The sequence below is a fragment of the Eleutherodactylus coqui genome, chromosome 3 (genome assembly GCF_035609145.1).
Source record: "Eleutherodactylus coqui strain aEleCoq1 chromosome 3, aEleCoq1.hap1, whole genome shotgun sequence".
NCBI classification, from domain to species: domain Eukaryota; kingdom Metazoa; phylum Chordata; class Amphibia; order Anura; family Eleutherodactylidae; genus Eleutherodactylus; species Eleutherodactylus coqui.
Window position 1 is genome coordinate 282,646,154 of NC_089839.1, and position 16,732 is coordinate 282,662,885.

Below are 16,732 nucleotides of genomic sequence, written 5' to 3' on the forward strand. Positions count from 1 at the left end.
AGGATGGATTTTTGGAAGCATTGGGGGAGTAGAGCATGAATTTATTTCGTAGTAGAGCGCATGGGGTGAAGTTCATGGACCCAAGCTGACGTTGTTTGAAGTGATGTATTCGTACCAAGGTTTCCAAATGCTTACAAATTTGTGTCTTGGAACATTTTCCCAGTTTGCAATTTCTTCAAAGCGGCATGCTGGTGAAACCCTTTCTGCCCCCTGGGACAGAGAAGGTGCCTCAGACTTGCGCCACATATGCTGGATTAGGAGTTTAGCAGCAGAAATCAGGAACGTTGGTAGGTTTTTGTTAGAGGGGTGCAAATAGACAGAAGGTTTCCGCAGGAGGATAGTTACTGGGGATAACTTGATGTGAGTTGAGCCTATTTTGTTGATATGTTCTACTATTTGTGACCAATAAGGTGTAATCATCAGGCATCCCCACCAGATGTGTAGCGGACAGCCGCTATTAAGGCCACAGCGCCAACAGCAGCCTGAGGTTGTAGGTTTTAATTTAGCTAGGCTAGCAGGTGTCTTATATCATCTCGTAAGACGCTTATAGGAATTTTCCTGGATTCGAACACCTCTACTAAATCCATGGGAGTTGGTAAGTATTTTGAAGGTGTCTTATCCGGAGAAGGTGGTCTTCAAGTGTCTTTCCCACTCCCTAAGGTACCATGGTTTATTGGGAGCGTAATTTAGTGACAAGTCTCGATGTCAGTTTATGTGAGTGAGATGGGAGGGACAAATATGTTTCTTTAAGTTTGTCGCAAACTTTTTTTTGCGGATTGAAAGGTATCCAGCTTCTCCGGAAACGTGAGTGGGCGTTTTTCTATGAAAGTCTCAACTTGGTTAGAGGTGTCAAGTTTGATATCTTTAAGCATGTTAAAAATTGTCCAGGATTTAAATTATTCAAAATTTTAGGTACTTTCAATGGTTTATTGGCTAAGATTAAGGGTATCAGGGAGGCCGGGACCATAGGAGAAAGCTTATGTTAGTCTGGTATTGCCGTGCGAATTCCCTGAAGGGTCATTATTGTGCCATAGGTAATAGGGCTAAGGAAGCGTTTATAATTTTTAACTGGGGAATTAAACTAGAGTAAATACTAGTGTCCGGGGGTCATAAACGACTTTTCTAGGTTTACTGTGGGGGTATCTATTGAGGTATGTTCTAACAAGAGACATCTAGCAAGGTGGTTGTCTTGGTAGTAGTGGTGAATGCTTAGAAGGCCAAATCCTCCTTATGGTGTCTTTTGAATTAGGTAGGATTGGGCTATTCTCGGTTTGCAGTGATTCTAGATGTATTGGTTAATGAAGGTTTTAAGTAGTTGAAAAAGTATTTGGGGACTGCAAATGGTACTGTAAAAAGTATGTATAGGATAGATGGTAAGACATATGTGGATATCAAGTTTTTCCGACCCATCCATGATAGGAAAGGAGCCCTTAGGAGATTGTCTGCAAAGGCTGCTGTAGTGTGAGTAATCCCTCCGACTTTTAAGCCAATTATATCTGGGCACTGTCTTATTTTTTGGAGTAGTGTTTCCATCACCAGCACAAAAAGGGTGGGGGTGAGCGGACATCCTTGTCTACCACAGTTTTTGATCGTTAAGGGTTTTGATAAAGTATCATTGACCCAAACTCTGGCTGTGGGTTGTGAATATAGGGAAACGATGGCAGAAATTAGTTGCATTGGGAATCCAAATTTATACATGGCGGCCCTCATGTAATTCCAATGGACTCTATCAAAGGCTTTTTCCGCGTCTGTGCTAAGTAAAGCAAGAGGGGTCTTGTTGAGCCTGGCATAAGGCCGGGCAGTTGAGCGGAAGGCGGATGGACCCCGCTGTAGTCAATGGGGCCCATCCGGCTCTGTTCAGTTTCATCCAGAGATGAAGCAGTTCAGCCATGGGGATTTCCCTTTCCTGCTCCTGAGCGGAGCAGAAAAATGGAACCCCAGGCGCAGGTGTTAAAGCACACACGTGTTCACACGGAACTGTTTGCACATGAAATACGCAGAGAACGGAATCCATTGATTTCAATGGGTTCATTCTCAGTGTTCGTTTTCGTGAAAAAAAATGCACGAAAAAAACACATCATGCTCTATTTTAGTGCGCGTTTGCGCTTCAAAGGCCCCATACGAGTCTATGGGGGGTGCGCAATTGCACACCCAATACCCGCGTAATTTCACATTATGTAGCGCAATTTCACAGGAAAAATAAGACATCTGGAACTAATTACACTACGCAGCCTTTTAAATCATGGAACATGTGAAAGGTCCCCGACAGTGAAAAAAGTACACTAAAATGCGGAAAAACATGTGAAAGTGCAACGTCCATGGCGCAAATACATTGCGCTGATGTGTGCATTTTTTGCACATACGCCGTATGTCTCATTCACACGACCGTGATTTCAGCACGGCCGCATGACATGCAGTGAATGGAGTCAATGAAAGTAAATAGACTCTCAATGATCCGTTCGCATGAGCGTGTAACACTGCGTGAGAAAAAGATCGCAGCAGGCTCTTTTTCTCTGCGTACCATGCAGCATTTAGCCCTATATTTTTGCATGGGTGCGTATGCAAATGCTCTCCATATGCAATACACTGCGCGTGGGCAGTGATTCATACGCAACCCCGCTATGAAACAGAGCAGAGAATTAAAAAAAAATAAAAACAGAGTCACACTGTTCGTGACCGCGTGCGTGACATAAGCGGTCATGCGCAGTACACTCACTGCCATATGCGGTCTCTGCCAGCAGAGCCGCCATCACACAGGCTGAAAAACGCTGCGGGACACCCATGTTTTATGGATACAGTCATGTGAATGAGCCCTAACTCAAAACTGAAGATTGGGGTGGTTTTTACAACACATTGTAGGTCTCACGGAGCTTAGTAAATATGGTGGTTATATACGTTGTTTTGCCCGTCCTTGTTTTTAACATATCGTCAAATTATTTTTGGCGCTATAAGGTCAATCAGACAGAAGCATAACGCTACCCAGGAATCCACTATTCATTGCTGGGTTTCTGCCACCATCTTCCTGTGTCTGAGCTCGTGGCACATGTGGCCATTGTGACTGACAGCGCTCCAGAAGGTGGGCATTCAGTGTCAGCCATGCTGGGGAATCTCAAAGACTGAAGGGACAAATCTGTGTAAAATGTCTGAAAGGAAAACTGCCTGTGTTGCCCATAGCAACCAATCACAGATCAGCTTTCATTTGTCCAGAGCTTCATGAAAAAGGAAAGCTGCGCTGTGAATGGTTGCTATGGGCAACACACAGAATTTTCCTTTTAGACAGGTCCACAAATCTCTATTGGTTACTTATTACAATAAGGGGGACATTTTACCACAGCCGGCGCAAAGGAGAAATGGAGCAGCTGCCTACGGCAACCAGTCAGATTGCTGCTTCCATTTTCCACAGTGCCTGAAAAACTAAACAGAGCTGGAAACTGTAACCAGGGGCAACGACTCCATTTCAGTAAAAACCGCAGATGGGCATGCAACTATGCAACTTCTGATGTGCAAAAACGGGCAGAAATGCTCGCACAAATACGCTCGTATGAATCCAGCCTTAGGCTGCTTTCAAGAAAATAGTGTGAGATTTGTGCGTTGCGAGATGCTCAAATATGAAGCCCATTCTTTTGAATGGGTTCATTCACATTAACGATGTTTTCCTGCATGGCACCGCGTTGCGATGCTATGCGTCAAACACATCACAGCGTGCCCAAGCTTTCTGCGATATCGCCCATTGTTTTCAATAGGGCTGGCAGCAGCAATGGGAGAACTCCACGATCCTCTGCCGCGGCTGTGACAGCTGTTTTCACATGGTTTGCGAGGGCGATATCACAGCAAGAATACGCACCGATGCTCTCAGCCATTGACATGGCCAAATTCTTTAATGAGTGGCAGGTGTGGTTTTTTCCTGCGCAAATAGCGGGAAAATAGGGCATGCTGCGTTTTTTTGTGTTCAAAATGCGCACGCAAAATACGCGCTTGTGAACGAACCCATTGAAATGAACGGATTCTATTTTCTGCAAATGCACCCATGTGAAGGAGCCCTTAATAAACATTTCAGTTTTTTTCTATTCAATGGCCTTTCATAAAAAACGGAAAGCTTTCCGTTTGCTTCCATTTTTTTTAACGGAACAAATAGCGCTGCAAATATAATGGAATAACGGAATGGAAGCGAATGGAAAGCTTTCAGTTTTTTTTGAAAATCCATTGAAATCAATAAGAAAAAAAGCAAATAGCGATTTCAGTTTATCTCTGTTTAACTCCAAAATGGAATAGGAATGGAATTATGACGGAAGACGCAACAGAGCTGTGAGCTGAGCCTTAGGCCGGCTTCACACGGCGTGTTTACGCGTGCAATGCACGTAGAATGAAATGCATTAATTTCAATGGGTTCGTTCACATTTTCATATCTTGCGCGCGCATTTCAATCATGAAAAATAAAAATAGAACATGCTCTATTTTTCTGCACATTTGAACACCAAAGGTCCCCATAGAAGTCAATGGGGGAAATGGGGTTGGCGAAATACCGTGCACAAAACGCGAAGAGATGCGTAAAACACTGAGTAATTGCGCTGAAAAAAGAACACATCTGGAACTAATTAGCTATTTCAATTAGGGAGTCTTTGTTTGTCGTGTGCAAATGAACATGCCTTGCGGAGGGGGGGGGGGGAGCACAGTAAACTGCACCAGTGCACACGCGGAAAAGCGTCAATAATTTCCTAAATACGCAGCGTTCAGGCACGTGCAAATACTCTTAAACCTGGGCATTGCAAAGAGGAAAGTCCGCAGCGAAAATCCGCAGTATAAATTGACCCATGCTGCTAATTTCATATCTGCATCACAGATCAATTTACATTGCAGATTTTTCTGGCGGTGTGTGGATGGGATTCAGTAAAATCTCATCCACTGTGCTGCTACTGTAAACACCGTAGATTTTCCCCATGCAATTCTGCTGCAGGAGATCTGCAGTGTTTGTGTCCCGGATGGACGTACCCTTATGATAGGAAAGGTCATGTTGGAACTTACCACAATTATTTTTGGTTTTAATCCTCAATTTCTGTTTCTTCTTCCTTTTTCTTCTTGGTGACTTTGAAAGCGAGATTATTCTCAATGTCTAGAACCTGCAACTTCTCCAGTCCTTCGAAGGCGGACTCCTTCACCGACTCTGGAGTTAGTGTATTAAACCTGTCAGAGAAAAATGAATTAGGGAAAAAAGGTGGCAGGCAGTTCCTCGATACGACTATCCAGTTTCTCGTATTTCAATAATGCGCCCCTCTCAGACTCTGTTAACTGGGTGCAATCTCGTCGTAGAGGCGTCTAGTGGTCAACAAGCTCTACAAGCGGAAGAAGAGGCCACTACACACAAGGAGCCTCTGAGAGCCTTTTATAGGCCATGGGGGGAAACCACTTTTAGGGCCTCAGGTGGCAAGACCGTTCATCTAATCACCACAGCTCTCATCATTTACATATCCGCCCGAGATGAAACTGCATGCAACAAAATGACAACTCCTTCTAGGGGCTTGATTTTTTTTTTACAACGTGTGTTTATGACATTTATTTCAGTTTAAGATGTTACCTGAGGAAAATACCCTTTAAATTAGGAGTGGATTGAAAGGCACTGTCAGGGACGGTGGAGATCTTGTTATTTTGAAGATACAGGTACTCAAGATTTTCTGGAAGGTCCGGTGGGACATAAGACAACAGGTTTCCAGACAAGTCCAGTAGCTGAAAGGAGAGAAATACATTTTTTGTTGGTCAAGTTTTTGGATGTTAAACCTATACAAATAGATCAGCAATGTCCTTGATTGATTCTCATTTATCTCAGTAGTGTTCGTGCCTTAGGGGTAGTCCATGCAGCTGTTATGTGGCCCTTGCTTGGAAAATATGGGTCTCAGCCCTGGTTGGTTCCATTCCTTTTACTTTTGGGTTAAGAGAACCTGTATAAGATTCCCCTCCTCAGAGGAACTGCTTTGTGAGCAAATAAGGCGGTGAAGAATTGACCAAAGGATCATGGAAGGGCGTGAAGGGGTAAATAAAGACCAGACCTGCTTACCATTAGGGAGTCGGGAAGGAATTTTTTCCCCAAAAGGGCTAATTGGCTCCTGCCTTTTGGTTTTTTTTGCCTTCCTCTGGATCAACAACATGGGAGGATAAACAGGCTGGACTAGATGGACATTATCTTCATTCGGCCTTACATACTATGTTACTATGCTGTCGTAGCTGGCAAAACCACAATGGGGGAATATTTGTAGTAATCAAAAACTGGACTTTGGTACCACAAAAGTGTGTTCCATGTCACTGTGATATGTTTACAATAATGTTATACTATAAAGTGTTTTTACTACTGTATTGTATTTTGTAAGTGGTGGCTGTTTCCGACCCACATAGTACAGTAAGGCTGGGCTCACACGGGGGGGGGGGGGGGGGGAGAGAATTGCCACGGATTTGCTGCGGAATTTCTGTGCGGAAATTCCACAGAATTTACACTAATGCAGCAAAACCGCTGACAAGTGTTTACTGTTGCGTATTATGTGCAGTTTTTCTGCACGGAATTTCCACAGGTTATGAAATCCGCAGAGTTTTTACAGTATTTCCAGCTTTTTTAGCTGCCGTTTTTGCTACTTACATTGAGGCCTATGGACAAAAAGAACGCTGTGGAGACGCCCGAAGAATTGACATGCTGCGTCTTCAAAAACCGTGACGCAACAACATTTCCGCACTGTGAGAACAGCGGCGTTCTGGCTCCGCCCCCTTCTACACGTCATCGCGTAGCTCAGCCTCCTGATTGGCTGGAATCGGCACACACGCGGGGCGGAGCTACACGATGACGCGTAGAAGGGGGCGGAGCCAGAACGCCGCTGCTGCCGGACCGAGCCGAAGGGAAAAGACCCTTCTGCGCAAGCGCGTCTAATCGGGCGATTAGAAGCTGAAATTAGATGGCACCATGGCGACGGGGACGCCAGCAACGGAGCAGGTAAGTGAATAACTTCTGTATGGCACATATTTAATGCACGATGTATATTACAAAGTGCATTAATATGGCCATACAGAAGTGTATAACCCCACTTGCTATCGCGGGACAACCCCTTTAAAGTACCAGTAAAACGTGAATTCAGCTGGACTTTTATTAGGGTTTACACTGCATCATAACAGCAGCAAGTCCAGTCTACTATACCATAACCCGATACATTTTTACACTGTGTGACTGAGTCGTTTTGGGAGTGATACATTGTGATATCACTAGCTCTGTCAGCCACTCAGTTACCAGAGTTTTTACTTTTATGGAGTGCATACTTTTCAGAAGCTTCTAGTAAGTTTCATAAGCTACCTACCTGGAGACTACTGAGCTCTACCCAGGCGCCGGTGTAGATGGAGCTTATCTTGAGTTTATTGTTTTTCATATAAAGTTCTTTAAGTTTCGACATCCCAGCTAGTGTATCTTGTGGTATTGAGCTAATTTCATTATCATTTAGTCTTAGAATTTCCAAATTTTTGGGGAGTCCATGTGGCAGAGATCTCAAAAAATTACCAGATAGTTCCAAGGTCTTGAGCAGCCTAAGTTTGCGGAAAGCATCTTTATGTACTGCACTACTCATAATCTTGTTGTATCTAAGGTTTAAGTCCTCAAGAAGATAAGTAGTGGCAAAATCATCTTTAGAAATACCGGTGATCTGATTGTGAAGGAGCATAAGTGTCTTAACCCTGCGTGGAAGTCCTGCAGGTATCTTCTCCAGCAAATTGTTGTACATATGAAGAGTGTGTAACTTTTTTAAACCAGTGAAGGCTCCTGGATGAATCCCTCGAGCCCTTAATTTGTTGTTATGAAGCAAAAGATATTCCAGATTTTTAATCTGAGTCAGAAGATTATTAGAGATATCCCTGATTGAATTCTTTTCCAGATGCAGCATGACAATGTTACGGGGTAGTCCACTGGGAATGTGCGACAAGTTATTGCTTGAAAGATCAAGGTACTCCAATCGGTTTAAGTTCCTAAAGTGACAAGAATAACATTTGAAATAGTAAGGAAATAGTGATCTATGACATTTATTAGAACAGCACAGGCTGAAATATATATAATTGATATATATATATATATATATATATATATATATAATATATATACTAGCTGATATACCCAGCTTTGCCCAATTTAATTTAGTACTGGTGTTTATCTGGTGTTCACATGGAAAATCTTATGAAGTCGTCGTTACTTTAGAGATACCAAGGAAAAAAATATGTTCACCATTTTGCATGGTTCTTTGCGTTACCCAGGAAACACCATGTGGAGGTAACCATGCGATGTTTCCTTTATATAAAATGACATCAGGAAGTGAGAGAATTAGATTCCGTACGTAAAATTTGGACGCTAATTCTTTTGCGCATAGAATTGAATAATCGAGTTGGGACCCATTAGCTTTTCCTATTTATGACATAATCAATGCTTGTGCCAAATTTCATGTTTCTATGACATCGGGAAGTGAGAGAATTAGATTCCGTACGTAAAATTATCTCCTTATATTTGAGCTGTGCCTGGGTAAGGTGGGTAACCCTATGTTACTCTCCCTATGTTGTAACTTTGCTGTGGAAAGATCCCATTTTGGTGCCCACGTATTGTGGACTCTGTCTGGAACCGAACCCTCCACAAGCGAACAACACTCCAATACAGAAGGGGACTGCATCAACGTTCACTTTTTCTCTCTCGGGGAGTGGGACGTGACCAGTACCACCACATGTCCGCTGAATAGCGACTGCTGTCTGTTTAATGCTCGTGAGCAAAAAGAGTTTTATTGCTGCAAGTTCTTTTAATAAACCACGTTTTCAGCAAGAAGTTTGGACTGTTCATTATGTGGCCACATCCCATTACATCACCACTGTATATGCCGTACCTAGTGAGCAACACTTGTAACCAGGATTATGTTTGAAGCCCAATCAATGCCCTATATACTGGAATCTTTCTATGTACATGAGCCCAAATGTCCTGGTTGCTTGCCTCCCCCTGTCCAGTTAGCGGGATCCTGACTTGGCCTTATACCTGAACCACTCAGGTCTCCTGCAGGGCCAACGTTAGGGGGGGACAAAGTGGGCAACTGCCCAACCCTAAGGGGGCCCCCAAGTAATCTGAGACACTGATGGGACTTACCAATGTGTAAGTGTACAGACAGATAGCAGCAACCTTCCCGAGCAGTGGCATAGCAATAGGGGTCACAGAGGTTGGAATTTTCTTGGGTGTATAATCTAGGATGGCCCAACGGGTCCCTCACCACTAACATGAACTCACAAATGACAGACAATATATGCTGCTTTCTTCTCTCCACTACAAAAAAACGCTGAGCTGTCAACTGCTGAAAATTCCTCAATGGGCTCAGTGTATAATGCCCCCCTCACAGCCATGTTATATGTGCTATGTCTGCTACAGGGCTCAGTGCCATTGAGTGTTTACACTGGATAACCCTTAAACTGTGAATTGAGAATTGAGAAACGCGTCACTTTTCCAGCAGTGAAAGGGTTACAGCCCAATACATTTCATCACGAGATGTGAATGGGTGTGAAAAAGTTTTTATATATACTCTAATAAATTTCAGGAAAAATGTCTGGCTGGCCGCGGTTCCCTCATTCAAAATTAGCTGTTTGCCAGGGACACCGGGGGCTGATTTTGCTGGGCAATGCATTCTTAAAGGGGCTTTGTCTGCAGCACTCTGCACATCGCCTCCGGAATATCTGTAATTTGACTTTGCTGTTCATGCAGTTTTTCAAAATTTGGGGCCCCATATTTAATTTTGCCCATGGCCACACTTTCTCTAAAACTGGCCCTGTTCTCCTGACCTCTCCAGTCCTGACCTTGGCTCGTTATATGACTACTCTTTCCTTGTCTGCTGCCTGCCTTGACCATTGGCGTAATCAACGTTGTGAAAGTATTCTGCATGCCCTGACTCTGGTTCTGCTCTATGACTACGTTCCTGTTTACACCCTCCAATGCCACATTACAGAAAACGTAACTAAGTGTATCAAATGCCTCTTAACTAAGATTATTTTAAGGTTAACAGTCTGGGGGTCCCTGCGGCAAAGACCATATCCCGGTTGTAGGGGTAAAAGGGTGTAAACCATTGAACCCCAGGTGAAGCTCCTGTATCTAGCCCCAAGTCAAATCAATTCCGAGGCACAGCAATCCACATCCGATGCCATAATGCTTTCTACTACTACTAATAAAGGTGTGGCTACAGGAGGGGGATTTAATATTGCATCCAGGCTCTGGTGCCTGATACGGCCCTATGGCTCCTCTTCTACATATGCATCAATATTATCAATTGGACATGAGAAAATGGAGAACATATTTTGCATTGGGGTCCAGAAGCTAAACTAAGACGAAAGTTCTTGTTCCTACTTAATTGATGGGTCATATTCTTATGACAAGGACTCAAATAAAATTCGACTTACATAAATGTCTCGTTATTCATGCCTTCATTGGAAATGAAGTTGTTCTGCAGGTAAAGCTCACGCAAACCTAGGAGGTGGGTAAAGGCTCCTACTGGAATCTTCTCCAGCTTGTTGTTCTGTGAGAGAGAAATACATTTTTAGACCCAGAATGTGGCTCTGCAGTAGTCACTAGGCCACACGAGAAAGCAATTTTGTAACAATAAGCATGCACATCAATTGTATGTCTATGGTCCTGTACTTTTATACCATGTGACACCTGTACCCCTTGAAGAAGCTCGATATGGGAAGAACATTTCTATAGGTCCTGTCCAGTGCTAGGTTCTGCCCATGACTTGTTAACTGCCCTTTTTACCCCACTTCAAGGATCCTTGACCAGGCTAAAATGAATTTTCAGCTCTTTTGATGTTTTATGGAGGACCCTGATTTAAAAACACTGACCTAGATTGTGTTGTGGGACATAGCAATTCATCAGGTCATGGTCCTGATAGTGGATTTAAAGGGATTGTTCACTTTTTACAACTTCTTTTGCTAAAAAGGCTGTCCACTGATAATCTGATCACAAATCGCTGACGTAATCGCCAGTAAGTGTTTAATTCCCCTGCAGCGCCACAGCAGGGGAAATCAAGCATTACATGATCCCCATTGACATGAATGAGGGCTTTGTATAAAACACAAACATGTCAGGACCTCCAGAGCAAGAGATGCTCTGCTAATTAATGACCATACTAATATAAATGGCAGACCGCCCTGTTCTATCACCCGAGCATTCCTAAATAGGGTATTTGAAAATGCAACCCCCTATAAGACTTGTTTTGTATATGTAATTGTAGAAGTTCCCCTCTACCAGTGTTTTTGGGAGTGGGGCATTCAATAAATGAAAAGCATGCTTTCTATATAATGAATTGTATTAGGTCTTGCAAATGAAATGATTTCTGATACCTTCAGGTGCAGTTTATACAGTGCAGGAGGCAGATTCTTGGGAACGTGCCTCAGGAAGTTGCTGGACATTATAAGGATCTCTACATTGTCAGAGCGGTTGAACATGTTGTCGGGTAGGCCAGCATCTGTCAGCTTATTGTTGTGCAGATACACAGACCTGTTGAGAGAGACATCCATCATCCTCAGCGTTGTACCATCCATTGCTATTGTTCCAAGGCTAGGCTTTCTAGTGTTTATATACTTATAGCTCACAATCTATATGATAGGCCGGGCTCACACGGGCGTATTCCAATTGTTGAATCCGCGACCGGCATTTACGTGGAGGATCCCCAGCAAAACGCAGGCACTGAAAAGCACATAATTACGCTTTTTCGCTCACACTTGCAGATATGAGTGGAAGAAAAATCATAGCATGCTCTATTTTGCACTGGATTCCGCACGGGTAGCCTCCATTGAAGTTAATGGAGGTAGTATGACCTGCAGCCCAATTAAAATTGCATATGGTTTGCGGGTACCCGAATCATCTCTAAGAGACAGTATGAGAAATACAAACATTAAAAAAAACAAACCTGTACTGCGCATGACCAACAAGCTGCCGCGGTCATCTGCAATACAGCAACATAAGGTTACGCCTGCAGAATCCGGTACGCCCGTGTGAGCCCGGCCTTATAGTCTAACCTCAAGTAGATTCACACTGTACAATTTACACCCTGATCATGCCATGTGAATGTCATAGGTTGCAGGGAAGGTTGCAGTGTGTTTGCATGTAAAGGCATGTACTTTAGCTTTTTTGCTCACACTCACGGATACGAATTGCGTATTCCACAAGCGGAGGAAAAATCATAGCATGTTCTATTTTGCTGTGCACACTGGCCTCCATTGAAGTCAACATTGCTCATGGGCCACGGATACCCGTATCATCGGTAAGCAACGGCGCAGCAAATATGAACATTCAAAAAGACGAAACTGTACTGTGCATGACCGACGGCGAGCCAATTCAGGTACGCAGGGTCACTGGCCGGGCTCATAGCCGTATAGAATCCGCTCCAGGTGGATGGATAAATCCCAGCCTACCCTGTTTCCCTGAAAATAAGACATGCCCTGAAAATAAGACATAGCATGATTATCCAGAATTTTTGAGGATGCAAAATGATTTTTCAGGTTTTTGAGGATGCTTGAAATATAAGCCATACTCCAAAATTAAGCCCTGCTACCAGTTAATTAAAAAAGTCAATTTAAATAGTGTCCAGGCAGCTATACATGTAAAAAACGTAAACCTTTTTGAACAAAAATTAATATAAGACACTGTCTTATTTTCGGGGAAACACGGTAATAAACAATTTCACAGTCCGAATATTAATTTCAATATTTAATTTTTTGTAACTACGATGGTAAGCAGCTTTGTAACTACTTATTTTTGTATAAGATGAGATGTTTCTTATTACATTTCAGCATATGTTTTCGGTGCAGTTACTGACTGCTATTAATAAAAAGAGGACCTTTCAAGGCACAGCTTTTGTCCTGCTGACTATATATGTTATGTGGATGTAAGTTTATATTGGGTCAGTTACTGAACAAAAAAACTATTTAGGACGTTTCGCTCCAGACGTTAACCGCGTGAAAGAAACATGCAGGATACAAATGGAACATATTTGCTGGGAGCCGTCTGTGTGTATAAAGCACTAGAGGTTACTTACTGCTACTCTGTGAAAGGGTTAATATTTCATATAGAAATTGGAAAGGAGACAGAAGAATATAATAAAGAACATGTTTTCACATGAAGTACAATAGAGAACCCAGCGCACTATCCAACTATATTAACTGGCTGCGATGGAGGCCTTAAAGGGTTTTTCCATAGCTGGCTTTTATGGCAGACAATCAGACATGCCATAAAAATAAACTAATGCGCATTCTGCAGCCGGATCCGCCTGCTTCCTAGGAACAAGTGGGTCCTGGTCTTACTGAAGAGGTGGCCTCTCAAGCTAGAATTCTTCCCACTGAGATAATTGAGAATTATGCAAACCTATCAGTTTCCATTAGAGAGATTTTATATGCTTCTGTAAACTCAGCCATGGGCAGTGACCCCTCCGCCATAACCAGGGACGACAACCCAACAGAGAACTCTTGTAGGCTTCGGTAGCCCTCATTATTTTACAGCTGTAAGAACAACTACAGACCTGATAATAGTTTCCAAAGTTTTAGAAAAGTTGTATGAAATTTAAGCAAGTGAATTATGCTTATGGCCTGCTTTTGCTACATTCAACCCATGTCGTTGTGCAGGTCGCTGGCCACTCGCTTGTAGGGGGAGCACCAGGCGGATGGATGAATGTTGGGGGCAATCACTCCTCTTAGGTCTGGTTGGCCATAGGATCTTCCTCCTTGCCGTAGCATCTTGTGGAGCTGCGTGAATCATTCTTCTCCTGCCTCTGTTTCCTGTTTTGAGGCGCCACTATCAGCCTATCGGTGCCCTGCAACTCAGTCACTTTGTTATGCTACTGTATATATGTTGTAAGCTTGGTTCTGGGGCTGTATTAATGTGCTGAGTGTATGTACTGAGCTTGTTTCTGGTATTCCATGTATTTAGTGAGCTTGGTTCTGGTGCAACATTTATGTTATGAGCTTGATTCTGGTATGGTATTTATTCCTTGAGCTGTTGCTATCTTGTTGCTTTCTGGACAAGCAAAATACAGTCTGACTGCGTATCAATGCAGTCTATATTGTTCTTATGGCAGGGGGAGGCAAAAAACATTCCACACAGGGTGCCATTTAATGTAAGACCGGCACTGATTATGTTGTTTCAGCATAATATGCAACACGGCTACACAGTATACAATATTCTGTTGGTCTCACCGCAGATTTGGTTTATGTCCAAATGTCCTTATATAGATTTTAGTTATGAAGTTGGCGGCAAAGTCGGCGCTTATAAGAGAGCTCGGGAGGAATCTTGGCGCCAAGGTTAGCTAAAAATTAAAACAGATTACAGTTAGAGCATCATCATAATATGAAATATGGCAGCATCTTGTAACTTCTCTATTGAACACTATTTTACATTCTATACATAGCTATCCTGCAGCACTAACATCACATTTTTGCCATATGTTTAGCCTGTAGGCTTGGAAAGCTTCCGATGTTCATGCTAAACATGTCCATAGGGGTCCATTAGTCAGAAGGAGGCCGAATGAGTGTCTTTTTGATTTCTGTCTGGCAGGTATACATAAGTAGACTGCAAAAAAAGGATGGAATAGCATAGTGGACTATTCTACGTTTTTATAACATGGAAGCCTATGGGTTGTGGATGTTTGTGTATGGCATTTATCACAGGTATTCTCTAAACTTACATAAGCTTTACATAGTGTACAGCAGTGTTCCCCAACTCCAGTCCTCGGGGACCGCCAACAGGTCATGTTTTCAGGATTTCCTCAGTATTGCACAGGTGATGTAATTATTGTCGGGGCCTCAGACATTACCACAGGTGTCCTTACTATAGGAGATCCTGAAAACATGACCTGTTGGTGGTCCCTGAGGACTGGAGTTGGGGACCTCTAGTGTACAGTATATATTTAATGTTTGCCATAATAGCCTATGGGTGATGAATTACTGTGACAGATGCTGTATTGTGGCATCCGTTATCCATAGGCTATTATGGCTATAATGTACGTATATGTCAAAAGAAACTCATGAAAAGCTGATGACGAATACATTAAACGGAAAATGGATGCCATAATACCCTATAGATGACTATTAATGTACACGTTGGAAGCTTTCCCTGCCTATACACAGAATGGGAAAAATGAATGAGATGTGAATGGGGCCTAAAGGTCCTTTTTAGAGTTAAGCGAGCCTTCTCGGTAAGGCAGTTACTCGAGCCAGCATAGCTCTTCTCGAGTAACTGCTTAGTGATCCGAGCAGGCTCGGGTAGGCTGTGGGGGGGGAGCGGGGGGAAGAGAGAGAGAGATCTGTCTTACCGAGTAGGCTCGCTCATCTCTAGTCCTTTTACATGGGCCTAGTTCTTGGCCTGATGTAACGCGCTCCGACCAACATGAATGTTGATCAGCACTCGTTTCATCTTTTTTACACGGGTTGAGAATCAGTTTATGGAGATGAACCATTGCTATGATGATCATTCGTCCTCATAGGTGGGCTGTACATCTCTCTCTCTTCACACTGGGAAACGTACCGCCAAACAGTAAGCATTTTTACGCTCGCTAAAACTGATCAATCAGCCGACCAACGAATGTTCAGACCCTATAACTGGCCAACATGAAAGGACCTTAAGCTATATTAAAAGTTTAGTAACTTTGCAAATGTTTACTTGATTTATCTTGTACAAATTCGTATAATGTATTACAGTACATTCTCATCCAGCATGCATGAAGTCCCAATTTAGCAGGGCCCAGAGCTGAAATCTCCCAGCATTCTTTGCTTGTCCAGTCTTTGCAATGAGCTGCATTTTGCATTCTGTGATGTCATCCCTACTCTAGGCACTGTATAGTTATCTAATATAGCAAAACCTCCTAAAGCAGTACTATAGAGAGGAATGCATTATAGGAACCCATCTAAGAGTTATGGCTATTGACAAACTTGTTAACATTTTCCGGTAGCAGCAAGTGAAGGCAAAACATTAAAATTTGTTTTTTTGTATATATTTTACATTCTCAGCTTATAGACTATTTGCCTCATTCCAAGGGTAAGTGTTGGTCACATACTCAATGAGGGATCATAAATGAACTTTGACCAGATGAAACTTGCTTTATCCCGATAGTGAGTTGCTAATTATGTAAAGATCAATAGAAAAAGATGAAGTCTCCATACATGCATGTATCCAATACAATAAATCTGCAAGTTTAACATCCAGTTAGAATGAGGACCTACCAGCTATTGGAAATCAACTTTACCTAAAATTATGCTTCAAACTTCCAATATATTTTACATACAATGCACTAAGTTATCAAAATCATTCATATTGGAATAATATGCTAGTTTTTTTCCAGCTTGAAGGGTAGCAATGGAGGGTGGTTGTTAATAGTGCACATGTAGGAGGGTGGCAGACTGCCCCTGCTACAATTAGTGCAAAGCCAGCCCCATTAAAGTCAATGAACAGACTTCAATATTAAAGTTGTCCACAGGTGCGGGCAGTGATTATGGTCAATAGAAATCAATGGAGCTATTATATCCTTCTATGGACTTTATTGCGCATGCTCAATAGGAATGTGCTGGAAACATCTAGAAAGAGGTTCTGAGTAACTAAATGTGGAGGCTGAACAGAGCTGTGGTGGTTGCTACTGGTGAAGAATTCAGGGGAGACAGTGCTGCTGTGCTAGTATGCTGCTTATGCTGTTGCTGTGAACTGTTGCTGCCAAGA

General features: G+C 42.8%; 1 protein-coding gene across 1 annotated transcript in view; it reads right to left on the bottom strand.

Annotated features, from left to right (window-relative positions):
* Window positions 1-16,732, bottom strand: part of PODN (podocan) — a 64,049-nt gene that overhangs the window by 11,503 nt on the left and 35,814 nt on the right. The window contains exons 5-10 of the mRNA XM_066597586.1: window positions 14,221-14,330; window positions 11,371-11,527; window positions 10,432-10,547; window positions 7,329-7,986; window positions 5,573-5,721; window positions 5,023-5,181 (exon numbers count right to left, since the gene is read on the bottom strand). Of these exons, the coding sequence (XP_066453683.1) occupies window positions 5,040-5,181; window positions 5,573-5,721; window positions 7,329-7,986; window positions 10,432-10,547; window positions 11,371-11,527; window positions 14,221-14,330 (1,332 nt within the window). The 3' untranslated portion in view covers window positions 5,023-5,039. The remainder of the gene's footprint in view (window positions 1-5,022; window positions 5,182-5,572; window positions 5,722-7,328; window positions 7,987-10,431; window positions 10,548-11,370; window positions 11,528-14,220; window positions 14,331-16,732) is intronic.